This window comes from Lupinus angustifolius, chromosome LG08 (assembly GCF_001865875.1).
Source record: "Lupinus angustifolius cultivar Tanjil chromosome LG08, LupAngTanjil_v1.0, whole genome shotgun sequence".
Lineage (NCBI taxonomy): Eukaryota > Viridiplantae > Streptophyta > Magnoliopsida > Fabales > Fabaceae > Lupinus > Lupinus angustifolius.
Window position 1 is genome coordinate 24,803,687 of NC_032016.1, and position 16,245 is coordinate 24,819,931.

Below are 16,245 nucleotides of genomic sequence, written 5' to 3' on the forward strand. Positions count from 1 at the left end.
TACATAATTTAGTCAACATAAAGATAAAAAAATTAACTTAATTAATATTTATTGGTCAATTAAGAATTATTTTTTTAATATTAAATTTTCTTTTTTAATTATTTTAATAAATAGAGACACAATGAAATTTAGAAAAATAATTTTTACTCTTCTCAATTTTTCGTGATTTTCAAAAAATCATATAAATTAAAATTATACCCAAAAAATATTAAATATGAATTAAATTAGTCATTTTTTTACATTTTGAAGTCTAATTTTATTTCTATAACAATTATTTAATGATATTTGAATACTATATTGTATTATGATATTTTGAATGATGAGATATTGAAAACGATGGAAGTAGCACGTGCGAAGAGAGGTAGTGATGTCACAGAATACGTAAAGAGATTGGCGCGTGGAGTAACGTAAGAGGAAAGCGCGTGTCAGGGTCCCTCTCAGTTTTGTTCTTCTTCTTTTCTCCCCTTTTTTTCTTTCTTTCTCTTTTTCATTCATTCATTCATTATTCATTCTTATTCTTAAATATAAACCTAACCCTCACAACCCTACCCTTCGATTTCGTTCTGGTATGTTCTATTCTCTCTCTCTCTTTCTCTCTCTTCTCATTAGGGTTTCCAATCTATGGATTCTTTTGTTCTTCATTTTCTGTCCATGATCATTCCATTTTTTAAATTTATCACTCTCTGCATACACGTGTTTCAAATTTGATCATGCTCAGTTTGAATTTGTTTTTTTTATTAAGATGATTGATTATTTAAATTCTATTAGCTTGTTTTCAATTTCACTAATAAAGTTCAGATTTTTTTTTGTAACCTTTACTCTTGATTATGTGTAGTAATATAATTGTGTTTTTTTATTTGGGGTCTGAATATGATGATCACAAGAGTCAACTTATGGTGTTGACATTTTTCAAATTGCTTCATAACATAATAACAGCCAGTGAACCAAACCCGTTGTATTTGCAAGCTTCAAGTGTGATCATGCTCATTGATCAGTTTGGATTATTTTTGGATGATTATCTAAATTTCTATCAGCTAATTTTCACTCTCCCTGATAATGTTCAGATTTTGAAACCTTCAATCTTGATTATGTGTGTAGCAGTATAAGTTATGGGATTGAAATTTTCCAAATTGCTTCACAAAATATGCGTTTTTTGAAGTGAGGGATGTAGAAAGCTAGTCATATAGAGAAATACCAATTAGAGTGGAATTACGATTTTATCTGGTACTGTATATCACTGTCACTTTGTGCTTGTATACACAATAAAATGCTGGCATTGTGTTTTGTTTTTTAGATTGTTTGAGATTTTGATTTTTCTCTTTCCTTTTCATGCTTATCGTTTAACTACAAAAGGTTATCGCTTTTAGATGCCCAGACGTGCCCCTAGGTGCCATCTTTTCAAGGAATGATATTCTCATGTGTTATGATACAACTGCACTTTTCAGGTTTTCAACTTGGATAAGTCAGTATTATACCAAGATGAGCTCTCGGGCAGGCAGGGGGCCTGTCAGAAGTTATCGGCGGAGGAAGACAGTTTTGAACATTGACCTTAACCATGTGCCATCTGGTGACAGTCGGGAACAGGAGGGACCTTCAACTGTGTTGGTGCCTCAACAAGTTCAAGCTATCCAGCAACCTCAGGCTGTACAAGGACCCCCAACTCATTTGGGGACTGGACAAGTTCACGCTGTCCAGCAACCACCAGCTGTACAACCTCCAACGATTGATGTGGAGGCCTTTGATGATGATGTTATTGAGTCTTCCCCAAGGGCTTTTGCTGAGGTTTATGTTCTCTTTTATATATCTCTATACCTTGTTTATATTACTCTTTCAGTCTTTATTGGGTATCCTTGTTGGAAATTAATCTCATTTTTTTCATTTCATCTTAGGCTAAAAATAAAAACAATTCGAGGAGAAACCGCAGGAGGACTATTGTTGATGTGGATTTAGGTAACATGTTATTTCCCCTCCACTTTCACTGTGCTCTGACAAGCATCGTCTCTTTGTAAGTAGACAACAATTGTCAGACAAGGTAGTTTTATAACCAGTAGACTTGTGTCACCAAGGTGATCAAGACAACAATATTAGAACTCAGGTGGCTGGTATGCTGGAAGTTTGTTTACATCCAATCACTGTTTATATCTCATTGCACGTTTTTCACTATGTAATAAAATTGCTTGCTTTTTTAGTATTCTCTTATCTTTATGTCTGTGGGAAGTCTTGTGGGTGTTGGATAATATAATTGTGCTGGCAACAACCAAAACGTTAAAAGCTCGTGAATCAAGGGCCTATCCAATTATGTATACTGTACTTTGTCCCTTCTTTTTTCTTGTATTCACTCATGTGTGTATATTTTTAACATCATTACTTACTGCAGCACAAAATTCATCCTTGTTTTCTTTTTCCAGATGCTAGAATAGCTCTGTGTGCTTTCTTCTGTCAGCACACTTGTTGCATCTACTATTATTTTTTCCATATAGCTATTTAAATTTTCACTGCATGCATTGCTTTTCATTAACTTAATGTATGAAGGTGACTGGTTTGCAGTAGGTCTATCCCATTTCTGGGTGGTCCTTAAGTTTGTTTTTGAATTTTTCGTAATGGAGGTTGATTTTTTTTAATTTCTAGCTTTCTTTTCTTTAAAACAAATCATTTTTTGGTTCATTGTTAGTTATGAGTTTTACCAGCTCCTGCAGTTGTTGGGTAGTGACCTTTTGCACTTCTTATATTTAAAGTTGTCAACTATAGTTGTATATTCCTGATATGGTCTTTATCATTACTGATTATGGTGGTGGTTAACTTTTCTCTCATTCATGGTTATTGCAGACGATCAGGCTAGGGTAACCGACAATAATTCCAACAAACGCAACAGAGTCTCCCTAGGCCAACCAATTATTAACTGTGATCTTTATATAAACCTGGAAGGCAGTAGCAGTCTTGAGGTAAAGGATCCCATTCTACATGTCATATTGTTTTATGTTCTGTTCTTCTCTGGCCTTTGTTTTGCTGAATAAATTAGTTGTCAGGTATGTAGTAGTAGGTGGTATTCCTGATATGACATGTCAATTTAAAAATTTCAGACATATCACATTTGAATTTTGTTCATAGTTGATTTTTTTGATTGCATGTAGTGGAACTGGTGTAAACTCTGCAATTTGACATTTCTACATTCTTCCATACATGCTTTGTTGATAGTGCAGTCCATCATTTCAAATATAAATTGGTGCCCATGTTTTTTTGGATATGGGGGATTGGGTAAAAGTTTTTTTGTCTGTTTTAATTCTTCCAATTTTGCGCTGCATTCCATGAAATTCATAAATTTTCCAAGAAATATTTTTTGCTCCATCCTTGGAGTTTTCTCTTATTATCTTCTAAGCCACAATATCTTAAACTGTAATTTTTCTTCATATTTAACCACAGCCTTAAACAAAACAAAGAACTTATAGATGTGAACTGTGAAGGTTTACTAGAGTTTAAGTTTCTGACTTGACTTGGCTATTTCTTTTGCAGAGGGAAATTATGCCACCACCTGAACCTCCAAAAGAGCCTGTTTTCAATTGTCCAATATGCATTGGCCCTTTGGTAGAAGAAGTATCAACAAAGTGTGGTCACATTTTTTGCAAGGCTTGCATCAAGGCTGCAATAAGTGCTCAGAGCAAATGCCCTACATGCAGAAAGAAGATTACTGCGAGATCCCTTATAAGGGTGTTTCTCCCATCAACTAGCTGAAGGTACAAACTAAATCACTTACGGTGTGGTCAAAGTGTTTTTTTGTTGTCACATATGCAATAAGTAGTGAAGGGTGAGCCTCGGTGCAACATTAAAGTTGTTTGCCTTGTGACCTAGAGGTCTTGGGTTCAAATCCGAGAAAAAACTTTTTCGCTTGCGAGGGTAAAACTGTGTCCATCTACCCTCCCAGACCTCACTTGGTTGGAGCTTTGTGCACTGGACCGCCCCCGTTTTATATGCAATGAGTAGTAGTCCTAGAAAAAGCCAACAGCTATTTATGTTGGTGGATTTCCCTTTGTTGATTTAAATATAGTATGACTTAAATACTTTGTACTTGAACTTTAGGTGTAGTGAGAAAATGAGATATTAGATACAGTAAAAAGAAAAAGGCGCTGGAGATATCAATAGGTATAGGAAATGACGGAAGAAAATGGGATATAAAAATTTGAAACATTCATCATTTTTTAGTTTGTTTGACAAGTGTTTGGATAGAAGAGCTTTTGAAACTTTTTGGGACAAATATGATAGAGGGCTGTAAGATACTTCTAGGTGCTGAGCTAAAGCAAAATAAGGGCTTTCCTTTATAAGATATATCTGTTTTCCCTCCCATTTTAATCTTCAAACTTGATTTGGATTCTTTATGCTATTTCATTATATTTTCAAATGTGTGCTCTCTCTTGGTCAGGCAATAGCTGCACTACCTTCCCAATCTTGCTTAATTAGAAGTTTAAAAAAATGTTGTGTTTTTGGTAAATTATCCTCTGATGCTTGAATGGTTGCTCATTTGCCATACAACAGGGTTTTCATACAAGCTTGTCGGGAATAGAAGAAACTTCATCCTAGTCTGGAGATTACTGGATGGCTGTGTTATTCTAATATGTTCATATGTTCCCCATCGCAGACCCCTGTTTCGTTTTTATCTGTTTCTCTTCTTTAATTTATCGTACCCATGAAGATGCTTGGTAGATTTAATTTGTTGCACAGGTTTTTATAAGCTTTATGTCATGAACACTTGCTCATTTTTTTGTTGGTGACTATTGAGGCCGGTTATGACTCTAGGGATTATGTATCTATATTAATCCCTCATGAGTATAGTGGTGATATCAGTGCAGCAGGTTGCCAGTATGAACAACTGATTTTGGCAATTGTTTTGTTCAGCATGTTTAGTTTTATATATGCTGCTCTCTTGTCAACCGCCTGCAAATATTTGCTGCTATCTTTTGAATGACAGAAAGGTTCCGGGTTTATTTTAGTTATAAAAGAAATGACTTTCATTTCCATTATTACATTTTTCTTGCTGTTTTACCCTTATTTAACTTATATCAGTTTTGTTTTACCTTTAATTGATTGAACCTCTATTTTGCCCTTCCTTTATCTTTTCAAATATTTTATATACTGTAACTTAAATGCAGTAAATCTCTATTCTGCACTTCACTAAACTTTTTTCTACCTATACATTCTTGCTTTTTTTCTACTTCTTCCTCCCAAACCTTGTAGTGTCTTACTTTCTTTGTGGCATGAAGTTGAAGCATATCGATGCTACCTGTCAATTACAGCAAGGCACCAGCGTGAGTGCGTGACCTTCGGGAGTGACACTGAGTATGGGCCAGTAGATAAGCACCCGTGATCTCCCCCCCCCCTAGTTTTCCGGTTTTGATTTCTTTTTCCCAGCGTCTACCCCAATTTGGACATGTTTCTTGGAGACCACCTGATTTGCCCCCTTCTCAATTTTCAATATTTTTTGGAAAATTCCTAGCTACTATCCTACACTTGTTTCATGCTCTTCCCTTTATGTTTCACCCTTTGGTCAAACTCATGCTTATATATTATTATTAGTCATGGGACACTTCTAAACTATCTGCCTTTTGCATATAGATACCTGAACTATTTTTCTTTCTAACCATTAGTTTAGTTTGCAATTTGAGTTTTGAAAAGAAAAGATGATAAATGGAAAGGGGAGGCTCGAGCTCCTCCAAAACGTAGCACACAAATGAATCCTTAGTAAACTTAATCCTATGTAACTTTCAATTTTGTTACAAACAATGGAAGGGTAAGGATTGAAGGTTTGAGATTTTCCAATTTTTTCTTACCCACTAAAATGTGTATGCTACTATATCTACTATTCTCTTCTTCTAAGGTAAAAAAGACTAAAACTCTTGTGAACATATACTACAACCGAAAAAAGCATGAGATAAGGAATATGCATTGAAGTTTTCAGCTTTGGTAGTACGACTCATCATGAAATAAAGAACCTTGAGTCCTTGACTGTCTCAAGCAATTAGCAAAGCTTTTTGGAAAATTTCATTTACTTGTGAATCAATCATGCAAATTTTGATCCAACTTGGTATGATATCTACTTGTTAACGAGACTCAGATGAAAATAAAACCACTGGATCTATCATTGTTAGCAACATAATAGAAGGATTAACTTCTCTATGTGCTGATATATAAAACTCACTAGTCACTACATAAGCTTGCTCTGCATGATATGTATGTATTACATCAAATTATAATTCATAACTGTTGTTATAAGACTTCTTAAAATTTACACCAAGCTATCAAAATATGTAAATCGTCTTTTCAAGTATGAAATTATGACATTGGTTCTTAAGCTAAAAAATCGATTATTGTTTGTCACTATGTTGAAAATACAAAGGTACCATCTTACTTGCCTTTACGATTGCAATTGCCTACCAACTTAATAAAATTTGTATAGGATGTTCAAGTGCAAATGATTTGCTACCACTTTCAAACTTCATTATTTCAATTTCACAAAACATATTTCAATAGTCTATTTAAGGAAACATACTAGAATTGAACATAAAGTTTAAACTTGTACGGTACCAGTGAGTTTAAATTGGTAATAATATTTAAATCTTGTCATAAATAGTTTTTATTTTAATGTTATTATTACTAGTGTGTACAGACACTTCGTGTCTGCCAGCGAATATTGTATGATACTACATATTCAATTTGTATATATTATATATTTTTTGTTTATGATAATGTTTAATTTAAGGTGAGATATGTGATTAATTAATGTATTGGTAGTCTTAGGATTATATAGTTTTTTTTGTAAAAATTAAATAATGTTAAGGCAATATAAGAAATGAAAATTACACCATAAGAGGAAGTTATTTCAAGTTTTGGCTTAGTAAAAGCATGTCCAAGGTTCACTAATTGGGCCGGCCCAGTTATTCGAATGTCCATCCTCACTTATATATATTGAGACGACAGAAATTAGGGTTCTTCTCTGAAACAAGGTTTTGCATCGCCATTCTGCAGCAGCTATGGTCAGTAGCTAATATCCACTTTAACCATTTCACGACATTATTCATAACCGTCTAATTTTTCGTTTCAATTTTACTTCATTGTGAATAAATTTCATTTTCATTATTTTCGTTTGATGTAATAGGCTCCTAAAAGAGGTGTAAAGGCTCCAGTTGCAGCTGCTAAGAAGAAATCTGTGGCTGTATGTAACTGCTTCTATTTCGATCACTTTCACGGTTCAGTTTTTTAATTTTTTAATGAAATTGAATTATGTGATTATTATTTAAATGAAATGAGATGAATTTCAGGAGAAAACGAATCCTCTGTTTGAGAAGCGTCCGAAACAGTTCGGTATCGGAGGAGCATTGCCTCCGAAGAGGGATTTAACCCGATTCGTGAAGTGGCCAAAGACTGTTCAAATTCAGAGAAAGAAGAGGATCCTCAAGCAGAGGTTGAAGGTTCCACCTGCTTTGAATCAGTTCACTAAGACCCTTGACAAGAATCTAGGTAACCAACTCTCAACTAACCACATGTTTCGATCTGTTTAAGTTATTCTGTTTCGCGTATTTTGTTTTTCTATACTATGACCAAATTTATTTGACATTTATGTATTGAAAATAATATCGGTATAGATGTGAAGAAAGTTGGAAATCATATGTTTGAATTGAAGCAATTCATTATTTTGTAGCCCTAACAGTTGGTCTGTGCAAAAAATTGGCTGGCTTCGTGGCAAATTGTTCACTTGCTCTGGCATCATCTGTGAAGTTTTGAAGTTCATGATATGTGTTTGCTATTTGATTCTTGTTGCCAAACATGCTTTTGACATTGCTAATTGATCTGTGTATTGCATTTTTTAAATGTTGATTCTAATGTCCATTACTTGTGTGTTATAGTAATCTGAATTTATGTTATTTGGTGTTGTGTACTTAATTTTATGATTATTGTTGGTGCTTTAGTTTATATTCATTGTTTCACTGTATTGATTGCTTTTTCTAATCTGACCTGTAGCAACAAGCCTGTTCAAGATACTTCTGAAATACAGGCCTGAGGAGAAGGCAGAAAAGAAGGAAAGGCTTTTGAAAAGGGCCCAAGCAGAAGCTGATGGCAAACCCCTTGAAGCTAAGAAGCCTATTGTTGTCAAGTATGGTCTCAATCATGTTACTTACCTTATTGAGCAGGTAGTATTTTCTTTCATTGCTGTATTATTTTTTCCTAATTGTTATATGTATTTGTCATTGACTTGTTGAGTTTTTCCTTTTAGAACAAAGCACAACTTGTTGTGATTGCTCATGATGTGGATCCAATTGAATTGGTTGTCTGGCTTCCAGCATTGTGTAGGAAGATGGAAATTCCTTACTGCATTGTTAAGGGCAAGGCTCGCTTAGGAACGGTAATTTTGTTATTTTAATTTCGAGATTGTATATTATTCTATTAACTCCCCTTTACAACTAAGTTTATGACTTATCTTTTCTATGTGTGTTTTAACAGGTTGTCCATAAGAAAACTGCTTCTGTTCTATGCTTGACCACTGTTAAGAATGAAGACAAATTGGAGTTCAGCAGAGTCCTTGAGGCTATTAAGGTGGGATTTGAATTTAATTTATTCTGTTAGATTTTTTGCGGTTTAATGTTCTAGTCTAAAGAGGCCGAGCCTCATATCAATATGGTTGCTTGACTTGTGATTTGGAGGTCACATGTTCAAATTCTTGAAACATCATTCTCGCTTGTGAGGGTATATCTATAACCCTTTGTACACTGTACCACCTATTTTAATGTACTAGTCTAAACCCTTTTTTTGGTTTCCTATATTCTTTTCAGGCCAACTTCAATGACAAGTATGACGAGTACAGGAAGAAGTGGGGTGGTGGTATCATGGGCTCCAAATCCCAAGCAAAGACCAAGGCTAAAGAAAGGCTTATTGCCAAAGAAGCAGCTCAGAGGCTGAACTAGAAAAATCTTATATTTTTGCTGCTTTTAGGATTGTTTTTGTGTTTGTATGCTTGTTTTAATTATATCCATTTTTAGTTTTCGAAGATGTTTTGTTGGATTGCACCACAAAAGCTTTATATTCAAATGAACCCCTTTAATTTCATTGAAATCTCCTTTAGCTACTCCCCTAGAGCCTAAATACAGAGGTTGTCTTTGGCATAAATAGTTGGTTACTCATATAACTGGCTTAGGATATTGGATAAACTCATAAAAGACTTGCCAAGTTATAGCAAAGCCTAATATATATTATCCATGGAAAACATTACCTTTAGATAGTGTCATTGTATTATATATTATTGACGTGTTAAGTAACACATTAGTTATTTACCATAAATCAAGATAATGCAGTTAGTTAATACACAAAAAATAATAGACAAAATAATATGTTAATAGCCACACCTTATCTCTCATAATTTAAAGAGAGAATATATTGACTATGATAAATTTTTATACTGATAATATATCTTATTTCAATTGAATAAAATATGTACCTAAATAAATTTTCAAACATTACCTTGGCTAATTTGTGTATTGACGTGAGTCGGCACAGAAAAAAAGTTTTTCCTAGCAACGAATTATCCACGTAGTCCTCCTTATGAGGCCATAAATCTAGCCGCAAATCACCTGTCCCATAATTTTTGTCTATGTCCCGAATTAATCAAATTTCACAAAATAATATTAAAATATTAATTTCTATTTTTATAATTTTTGTTTTTAAATAAATGAAGTTCTTTTATCAGCTTGGTACACCAAGTAAGACATGAATATCCCCATCCCATAAATCTAGCCTCAAATTCTCATTCATATAATAACCTCTGCTTCATTCCTCTTACTCATGTCCATTTTCTCTTCTTTTCTCCGTTCACTTTTTTTCATTCATTCATTCTCTTTTGACCCCACTTTTCACTTCCATTTCCATTTCCCAGCACCCAAACCTTTCAAAGTTACCCAACAATAAGATTTCAATTCCCAACCCTTTAATTCAAATCCCATTCAACTGATCTTTTATATTAACCATGCTATTTCTAGTGTCCCTTTTCATACTCGGTATTTCTCAATTTCTCTGCTAGTTCCACATGATTCTCCAACCAGCTTCTGCGACTTTCACATTCTCGCACTTTTTCCATTCCCTCTGTCCTTGCAACAATCAAGTTAGCAACTTTGTTGCATTCCCTTTCTCCAGAAGAAGAAGAAAACGCTTCATTGCTCATTCCGGGTATCGAAAATTCCGAAGAAAAATTAGTCTTCGTTTATGTGCTATTCCACTTGATAATTGTTCCAACCGAAATTGGAACACGGAATTCGCAAATTCAACTACAAGGGGTGCCAAAAGTTTCGTTTTTGAACATATTTCTAATGAAATAGAAGAAGAGAATGATCATGGCGTGTCTCATTCTCAAGAGTCGCAACAGGTTCACTTAGGTTCATCTTCAAACTTTACCAAATTTGAAGAGGACCCTATTGTAGATAAGTTAAGAACACAGTTAGGGGTGATTCACCCAATTCCTTCGCCTCCTATTAACAAAAACGTGGTTGGTTTGTTTGTGTTTTTTTTCTTTGTCGGTGTTGTGTTTGATAAGTTGTGGACTTCAAGGAGAAGGAACAAAGTTAGCAGTGAAGATAGTTTGCGTGGCGTGTGGCCGCAGGTACCAACGAGCTTTTCTTTGTTTTTGGAAAAGGATTTGCAGAGAAAAGAGTCAGTTGAATGGGTGAACATGGTGCTTGGGAAGTTATGGAAGGGTTATAGAGGTGGAATTGAGAATTGGATTATTGGGCTGCTTCAGCCTGTTATTGATGACTTGAAGAAACCGGATTATGTGCAGAGGGTTGAGATTAAGCAATTCTCACTGGGGGATGAACCATTGTCTGTTAGGAATGTCGAAAGAAGGACTTCTCGCCGTGTGAATGATTTGCAGTTAGTCTCGCTTCTCATTTGATTTATTATATTGCATATCAGTAACTCTTGATAGCAACAAATTTAGTTTACTAACTTTGGATTTTGATGTATATTAGAATAATTTGCACTCGGTCTCGGCCAGATTGCTGCCTAGTGACCATGAGGTTATGGATTCAAATCCTGGAAACAGATCTCCGTTTACGGGGTAGGACTTTGTACATCTACCCTCTCCAGACCCTACTAGGTAGGACCCTCGTGTATCAGGCCGTCCTTTTTTACTCGTGAAATAGACATTCAATCTAGTTTCAGACATCCAATTAATGTGATGAAAGGTTTTGTAATGAAATGAAATCATGACATAGTTGGAGGATATGTTGATAGAGGTCTGTACAAGTTACATAGAAGTTATCTTACATCAAAGCTAACTTTTTAATCTTAAAGCATGACATTTGGTTATAGGAATGTTTATAAGTGACATGTTAAGTATGTAATAGAATTTCTCTAGGGGCCTTAGTCATGTGAATAATCATCACTATTCACCTTGTTTCTTCTATTATATTCATTATCTTATTATATTGCGTTATATGCTTATTATGCTAGAATATCAGTTGTTATCTGATGTTTAATGTAAGTGCTTGGAAAGGCCTCGAGCTAAATCTTATGTAGTATGAATGAGTTTGGAGCGTTTTTTCGTTAATTATACTTACGTAATTATCTTCCTGACATCCAAGGCTATAAATGCATTTTCAGGTTTTTGTTATTATATATTCTGTTATCTTGTCTTTTTTACCATCTTGTATCTTGCAACAACTTGATATTGCTTATAACCTGTTTAATGTTCCTCTGTTTTGTGACTTTTGTCTAGGTACCAGATAGGCCTTAGGTATACTGGTGGTGCTCGCATGCTATTAATGCTATCTCTAAAATTTGGCATTATTCCAATCGTGGTGCCTGTTGGCGTTCGAGATTTTGACATTGATGGTGAACTTTGGGTAAAATTGCGATTAATACCAACAAAACCTTGGGTTGGAGCTGCTTCATGGGCTTTTGTTTCTCTTCCAAAGATCAAGTTTGAATTGTCTCCATTCCGCCTGTTCAATTTAATGGGTACGTCATACTTTTGTCGGCATAAGCAGTTATATTATCTTTACGTCGATCTCAATGCCTCCACAAAAAGTTAAACTAAAAAACTACTCTTCGGTACTTGATTAGAGAAGCAAAACGTAGAGTGGATAGTGAAAGGAAAAAGTAAGAAAGAAACCCTCAAGGCTTATTACGGCATTTTTCCTATTGCTGGATAATGCATAATAACATGATGTTTTTTCCCAGTTATTATAGCTTATCAGTGATAAGTTTAGATTTTATTGATGGTTGGAGCAATCCCATTTTCGAAGACTATTTTAGAGTGAAAGAAAGATAATTGAAAGGAAGCTAAATGATTAACTTCCCATAATATTTTTGTTTTTAACTGACATTGTTGCTGACAATATCTTCTTTTTTTGCATTGTTTGGCATGACCAGCAATCCCAGTACTCTCAATGTAAGTTACTTTTATGTTATAAGTTCATTGTTTTTTATGCATGTGAAGCTATACTTCGTTTTCCTTGTATTTTTTCATTCAAAAAAAGTTATGTCCCTGTCATTAATTCCGGAAGATATTTAGTGTCTTCTAAATTTAATCCTTTCCAAGCTTCCTTCATCTATATGCTTTTACTATCTCGAAGATTGACAGTGAAAACTTTCTGTTTATTTTCTTCTTACTAATTTTAACGCAATATCTTGTCTTCTTTCTTTTAGGTTTTTGACTAAACTTCTCACGGAAGATTTACCCAGACTATTTGTACGCCCGAAGAAAATTGTTTTGGATTTCCAAAAGGGAAAATCAGTTGGTCCTGTTGCTAATGATGTTAAATCTGGAGAGATGCAAGATGGAAACAAAGATTCTGTTGGTGAACTGTCTGTTACCCTTGTGGATGCTCGGAAGCTTTCTTATTTTTTCTATGGTAAAACTAAAACTCTATTTTGTTGTATTTGCTTCTAAGTACATTGTTGCATTTTTTTGTGTGGAATGTTCAGCCTTGGTTGGTGCTTTCTTTTCCCTTAAATGGATTTTGATTCTTATCTGTCTAGTAATTATCCTCTTATATTTCTTTGTTACTTTTGGAGCCTTTTTGTTTGATGTATCAATGTTAATAAGCATGCTTCAGTCTCTGAGTACTCAATATAACCCTCAGATGTTAATGAAAATTGATTGTATTTACTCTCAATTGGAGTTTGATAAGTATTATTTCATGTTAAGTTAACCTGTCTGATATAAGGGGATAGACTCAGCCTATGTATTGAACTGTTCTGATTTGTGAGTATTTAGTAAAATATATATTACTATATGCACACACATCCGAATGTGTCTATATTACTATCTAAGTAGATTTCAGCTGTTTGTGTTTCATTTTGCTGTAAATGTTATTTCTTTTCTGACCAATTCTTGTTTCAACAAAAAAAAAAGTTTTGAAATATAGTGTTGATATATACTCTCTCTGTTATTATCTACCATAACATAACCATTTTTTGTTTTGTTTCGCCAGGCAAGACAGATCCTTATGTTATTCTTAGTCTTGGAAATCAAAGCATACGCAGCAAAAAGAACACTCAAACTACTGTCATTGGGTCTCCTGGAATGCCAATTTGGAATCAAGTATTGTTTTTGGATTTCCCGATTAATCGTTGTTGTTTTAAGCTCGTATGATTTCTATTTCTTTCCATACTTGACTTTATTTGTGTGTACTTACTCTACAGGATTTTCATATGCTTGTCGCCAACCCTAGAAAGCAGAAATTACTTGTCCAAGTTAAGGACTATCTCGGATTTGCATATTTGACGATTGGTACAGGGGAGGTGTGTATTATGTGCGATACCATAATTTGTTTTTGTGATCTGTTGGTTCGCATTTGCTCCACTCAATAGTTTTATACTTCTTTCATAGCCTACACAGATTCTGTTGGCTGTTGAATTTTCTTTGAGATCTTGGTACTTAGCTTCTAGTCTACTCTACGGTCTCATACTGTTACATGAATACTTGTCTAAACTAGGAAGTGCTTAGAAGATTCTCCCGATTTCCCTTGTGTGATTTGAGTTGCATTTCTTTTATTCTTCTTCTTATTGTACATTCTATTGGATACCAGCAGCTCTTATTCGGTAGTGTTTTTCTTGTGTTGATGGCGATCTAAATATTTTGTTGAGTTGGAGTGGAATTGGTTGATGTTTGTGAATTGAACTATGTTAAGCTAAATAAACCTCATAGGAAGTGGTGATTGTGGATGGTTTGTGAATTGAACTATTTTTTAAGGATAAATGCTTAGAATCTTCACTCTTATTGAAAGGACGCACCATATTTTATGCCACTTCTTTCGACTTCTCCAATAGTAGGTTCAGAGTGTTTTGGAGTGTTTCATGTAATACCTTGCCACAAACAACTGAAATGCATATTTGAAAGCCCAGTGCTTGGGCATAGAGAAAAAAATGGAACTGAAGGAGTGAAATCGACATCTCTATGTCGTCGAAGTACACTTTAGTAGGCAGTATAGCTATCATTTTCACTGCTACTACACCATGAGGGTCAAAGTGAAGTGCCCATAAAAGTTATATCTTTCCAACCACTTGCAGCAGCACAATGTAACCTAAAGCTATTTCAAAAATAGCAACTTCCTTTGTTATTCATGATTGTATAGGATCTTCGATTGCCTGATTGAATTCATGTGGAGTGTTTGAATTGATAAAATTTTCAGGTTGATTTGGGATCTCTTAAAGACACTGTACCAACAGACAGGATTGTTGTTTTACAAAGCGGTTGGGGAATTTTAGGAAAGGGTTCTTCTGGGGAGATATTACTACGGCTAACATATAAAGCATATGTCGAGGATGAAGAAGATGACAAGACTGTGGTGGATGCCACTGATGTAGAAGCTTCAGATGATGATTTGTCGGATTCAGAAGAAGCGAATGTCATTGATGAGAACAATGAAGAAGATCCTATGTACCGAACTGATAATGAGCCATTTATGGATGTATTGGCAGCATTAATTGTCAGTGAAGAATTCCAAGGAATAGTAGCATCTGAAACTGGGTCTACCAAAATTTTGGATAATAGCTCAAATGCAGGCTCTAAAATATCAAAATCTAAAGTTGCCAATGCTGAATCAATTCCTTCTACTTCTGATAACTCTGAAGGTTTTGTAGGTACTGTGTTTTCTTTTATAATTGCTCCTCTCCCCTTTTCTTTAATGTTATAATCTTTTATTTTGAGGGCGAGTCTTGTCACAATGATAAGGTTGCTTGTCTTGTGACCTAGAGGTTTAATCCAAATCCTAGAAGCAGCTTCTCCGTGACTCCACCTACAGGGTGAGGCTACATAAATCCACTACGTGGGATTCTATGCATTGGACCCTTTTTACTTTTTTATAACATCTTATTTTTCTACTCTGAAGTGTATTATCTCAAGGTTTATAATCATTAAAGAGTGTCTTGTGTTCACCTTAACAAATAAAACTTGTAACTGCAGGTTCTGCATTGTTTTGGTTTGCTGTGATTACTAGCATATCTCTACTAATTGCACTCAACATTGGGGGTTCAAATTTGTTAAATCCTTGAGATGGTGTTGTGCTGTTTGCTATCCCATTTTTGTTCAGCTCAAGTAATTCTAAAATCCCTCTTCATTTTGCTTCCTAACTCCATCTTAAGTTATGATCAACAGGGTCTATATTTTCAACTCCTTAGTTATCTACTCTGCAATATTAATGTTGAAGCTTTCTCCATGAGAAAAATCATCATTTCTCTATACCCACTTATAAAATATGCTAATTCCAGTGTTTTTGGTTCTTTGACAGAGTGACAATAGATAATAATCACTTCTACATTGTGGTTGTGGATCAAATATTCTGATGATGGAGGAAAGCTTCTACAGGAGGCACATGATTTTTGGCTTTGTTTTATGTAAATCTTGTCAGATAATTTCTTTCTGATTAATAGCATTAGACCAATCACATATTATTTGTAGACCATGGTCTTTAATTAATAACTAATTCTTCTATCATATATGTCATGTGACTAATCATAAGGATACCTAAGAAAGCAAGTTTTATGAGAAAATTAAATTATATCAAATAATCATCATACCATGGATCACTTTGGAACAGTGAGAGTTTGGTTTTTGCTGGAAGAGTAATTATAAAATCACACAGAAGAGTAATTATAAAATCACACAGAAGAGTAATTATAAAATCACACAGAAGAGTAATTCTGTCTCTTTATAGGACAGAGTAATTCCAAATCTTAATCAATATAATTAGGGAACTAATAACCACA

General features: G+C 34.4%; 3 protein-coding genes across 7 annotated transcripts; all 3 read left to right on the forward strand.

Moving 5' to 3' along the window:
* On the forward strand, positions 480-4,899 carry LOC109355514 (E3 ubiquitin-protein ligase RNF4-like). 2 transcript variants are annotated; one of them, XM_019598707.1, is made up of 6 exons: positions 480-566; positions 1,446-1,782; positions 1,890-1,950; positions 2,827-2,942; positions 3,511-3,731; positions 4,528-4,899. In XM_019598707.1, the coding sequence occupies exons 2-5, from the start codon at positions 1,480-1,482 to the stop codon at positions 3,727-3,729; spliced, it is 699 nt and encodes a 232-aa protein (XP_019454252.1). In that variant the 5' UTR covers positions 480-566; positions 1,446-1,479; the 3' UTR covers positions 3,730-3,731; positions 4,528-4,899. The 2 variants fall into 2 exon arrangements, with proteins under 2 accessions (XP_019454252.1, XP_019454253.1); XM_019598708.1 differs by having other exon boundaries at positions 510-564; positions 1,436-1,782.
* On the forward strand, positions 6,947-9,096 carry LOC109355515 (60S ribosomal protein L7a-2-like). 2 transcript variants are annotated; one of them, XM_019598711.1, is made up of 7 exons: positions 6,947-7,022; positions 7,145-7,195; positions 7,308-7,506; positions 8,008-8,177; positions 8,261-8,389; positions 8,488-8,580; positions 8,817-9,096. In XM_019598711.1, the coding sequence occupies exons 1-7, from the start codon at positions 7,020-7,022 to the stop codon at positions 8,946-8,948; spliced, it is 777 nt and encodes a 258-aa protein (XP_019454256.1). In that variant the 5' UTR covers positions 6,947-7,019; the 3' UTR covers positions 8,949-9,096. The 2 variants fall into 2 exon arrangements, with proteins under 2 accessions (XP_019454256.1, XP_019454255.1); XM_019598710.1 differs by having other exon boundaries at positions 6,964-7,022; positions 7,145-7,201.
* Positions 9,856-15,873, forward strand: LOC109353390 (synaptotagmin-2-like). 3 transcript variants are annotated; one of them, XM_019595639.1, is made up of 9 exons: positions 9,856-10,902; positions 11,750-11,991; positions 12,406-12,424; positions 12,682-12,887; positions 13,470-13,579; positions 13,681-13,779; positions 14,670-15,120; positions 15,443-15,574; positions 15,768-15,873. In XM_019595639.1, the coding sequence occupies exons 1-8, from the start codon at positions 10,064-10,066 to the stop codon at positions 15,529-15,531; spliced, it is 2,055 nt and encodes a 684-aa protein (XP_019451184.1). In that variant the 5' UTR covers positions 9,856-10,063; the 3' UTR covers positions 15,532-15,574; positions 15,768-15,873. The 3 variants fall into 3 exon arrangements, with proteins under 3 accessions (XP_019451184.1, XP_019451185.1, XP_019451183.1); XM_019595640.1 differs by lacking the exon at positions 15,768-15,873 and having other exon boundaries at positions 14,670-15,043; positions 15,104-15,120; positions 15,443-15,643; XM_019595638.1 differs by lacking the exon at positions 15,768-15,873 and having other exon boundaries at positions 15,443-15,643.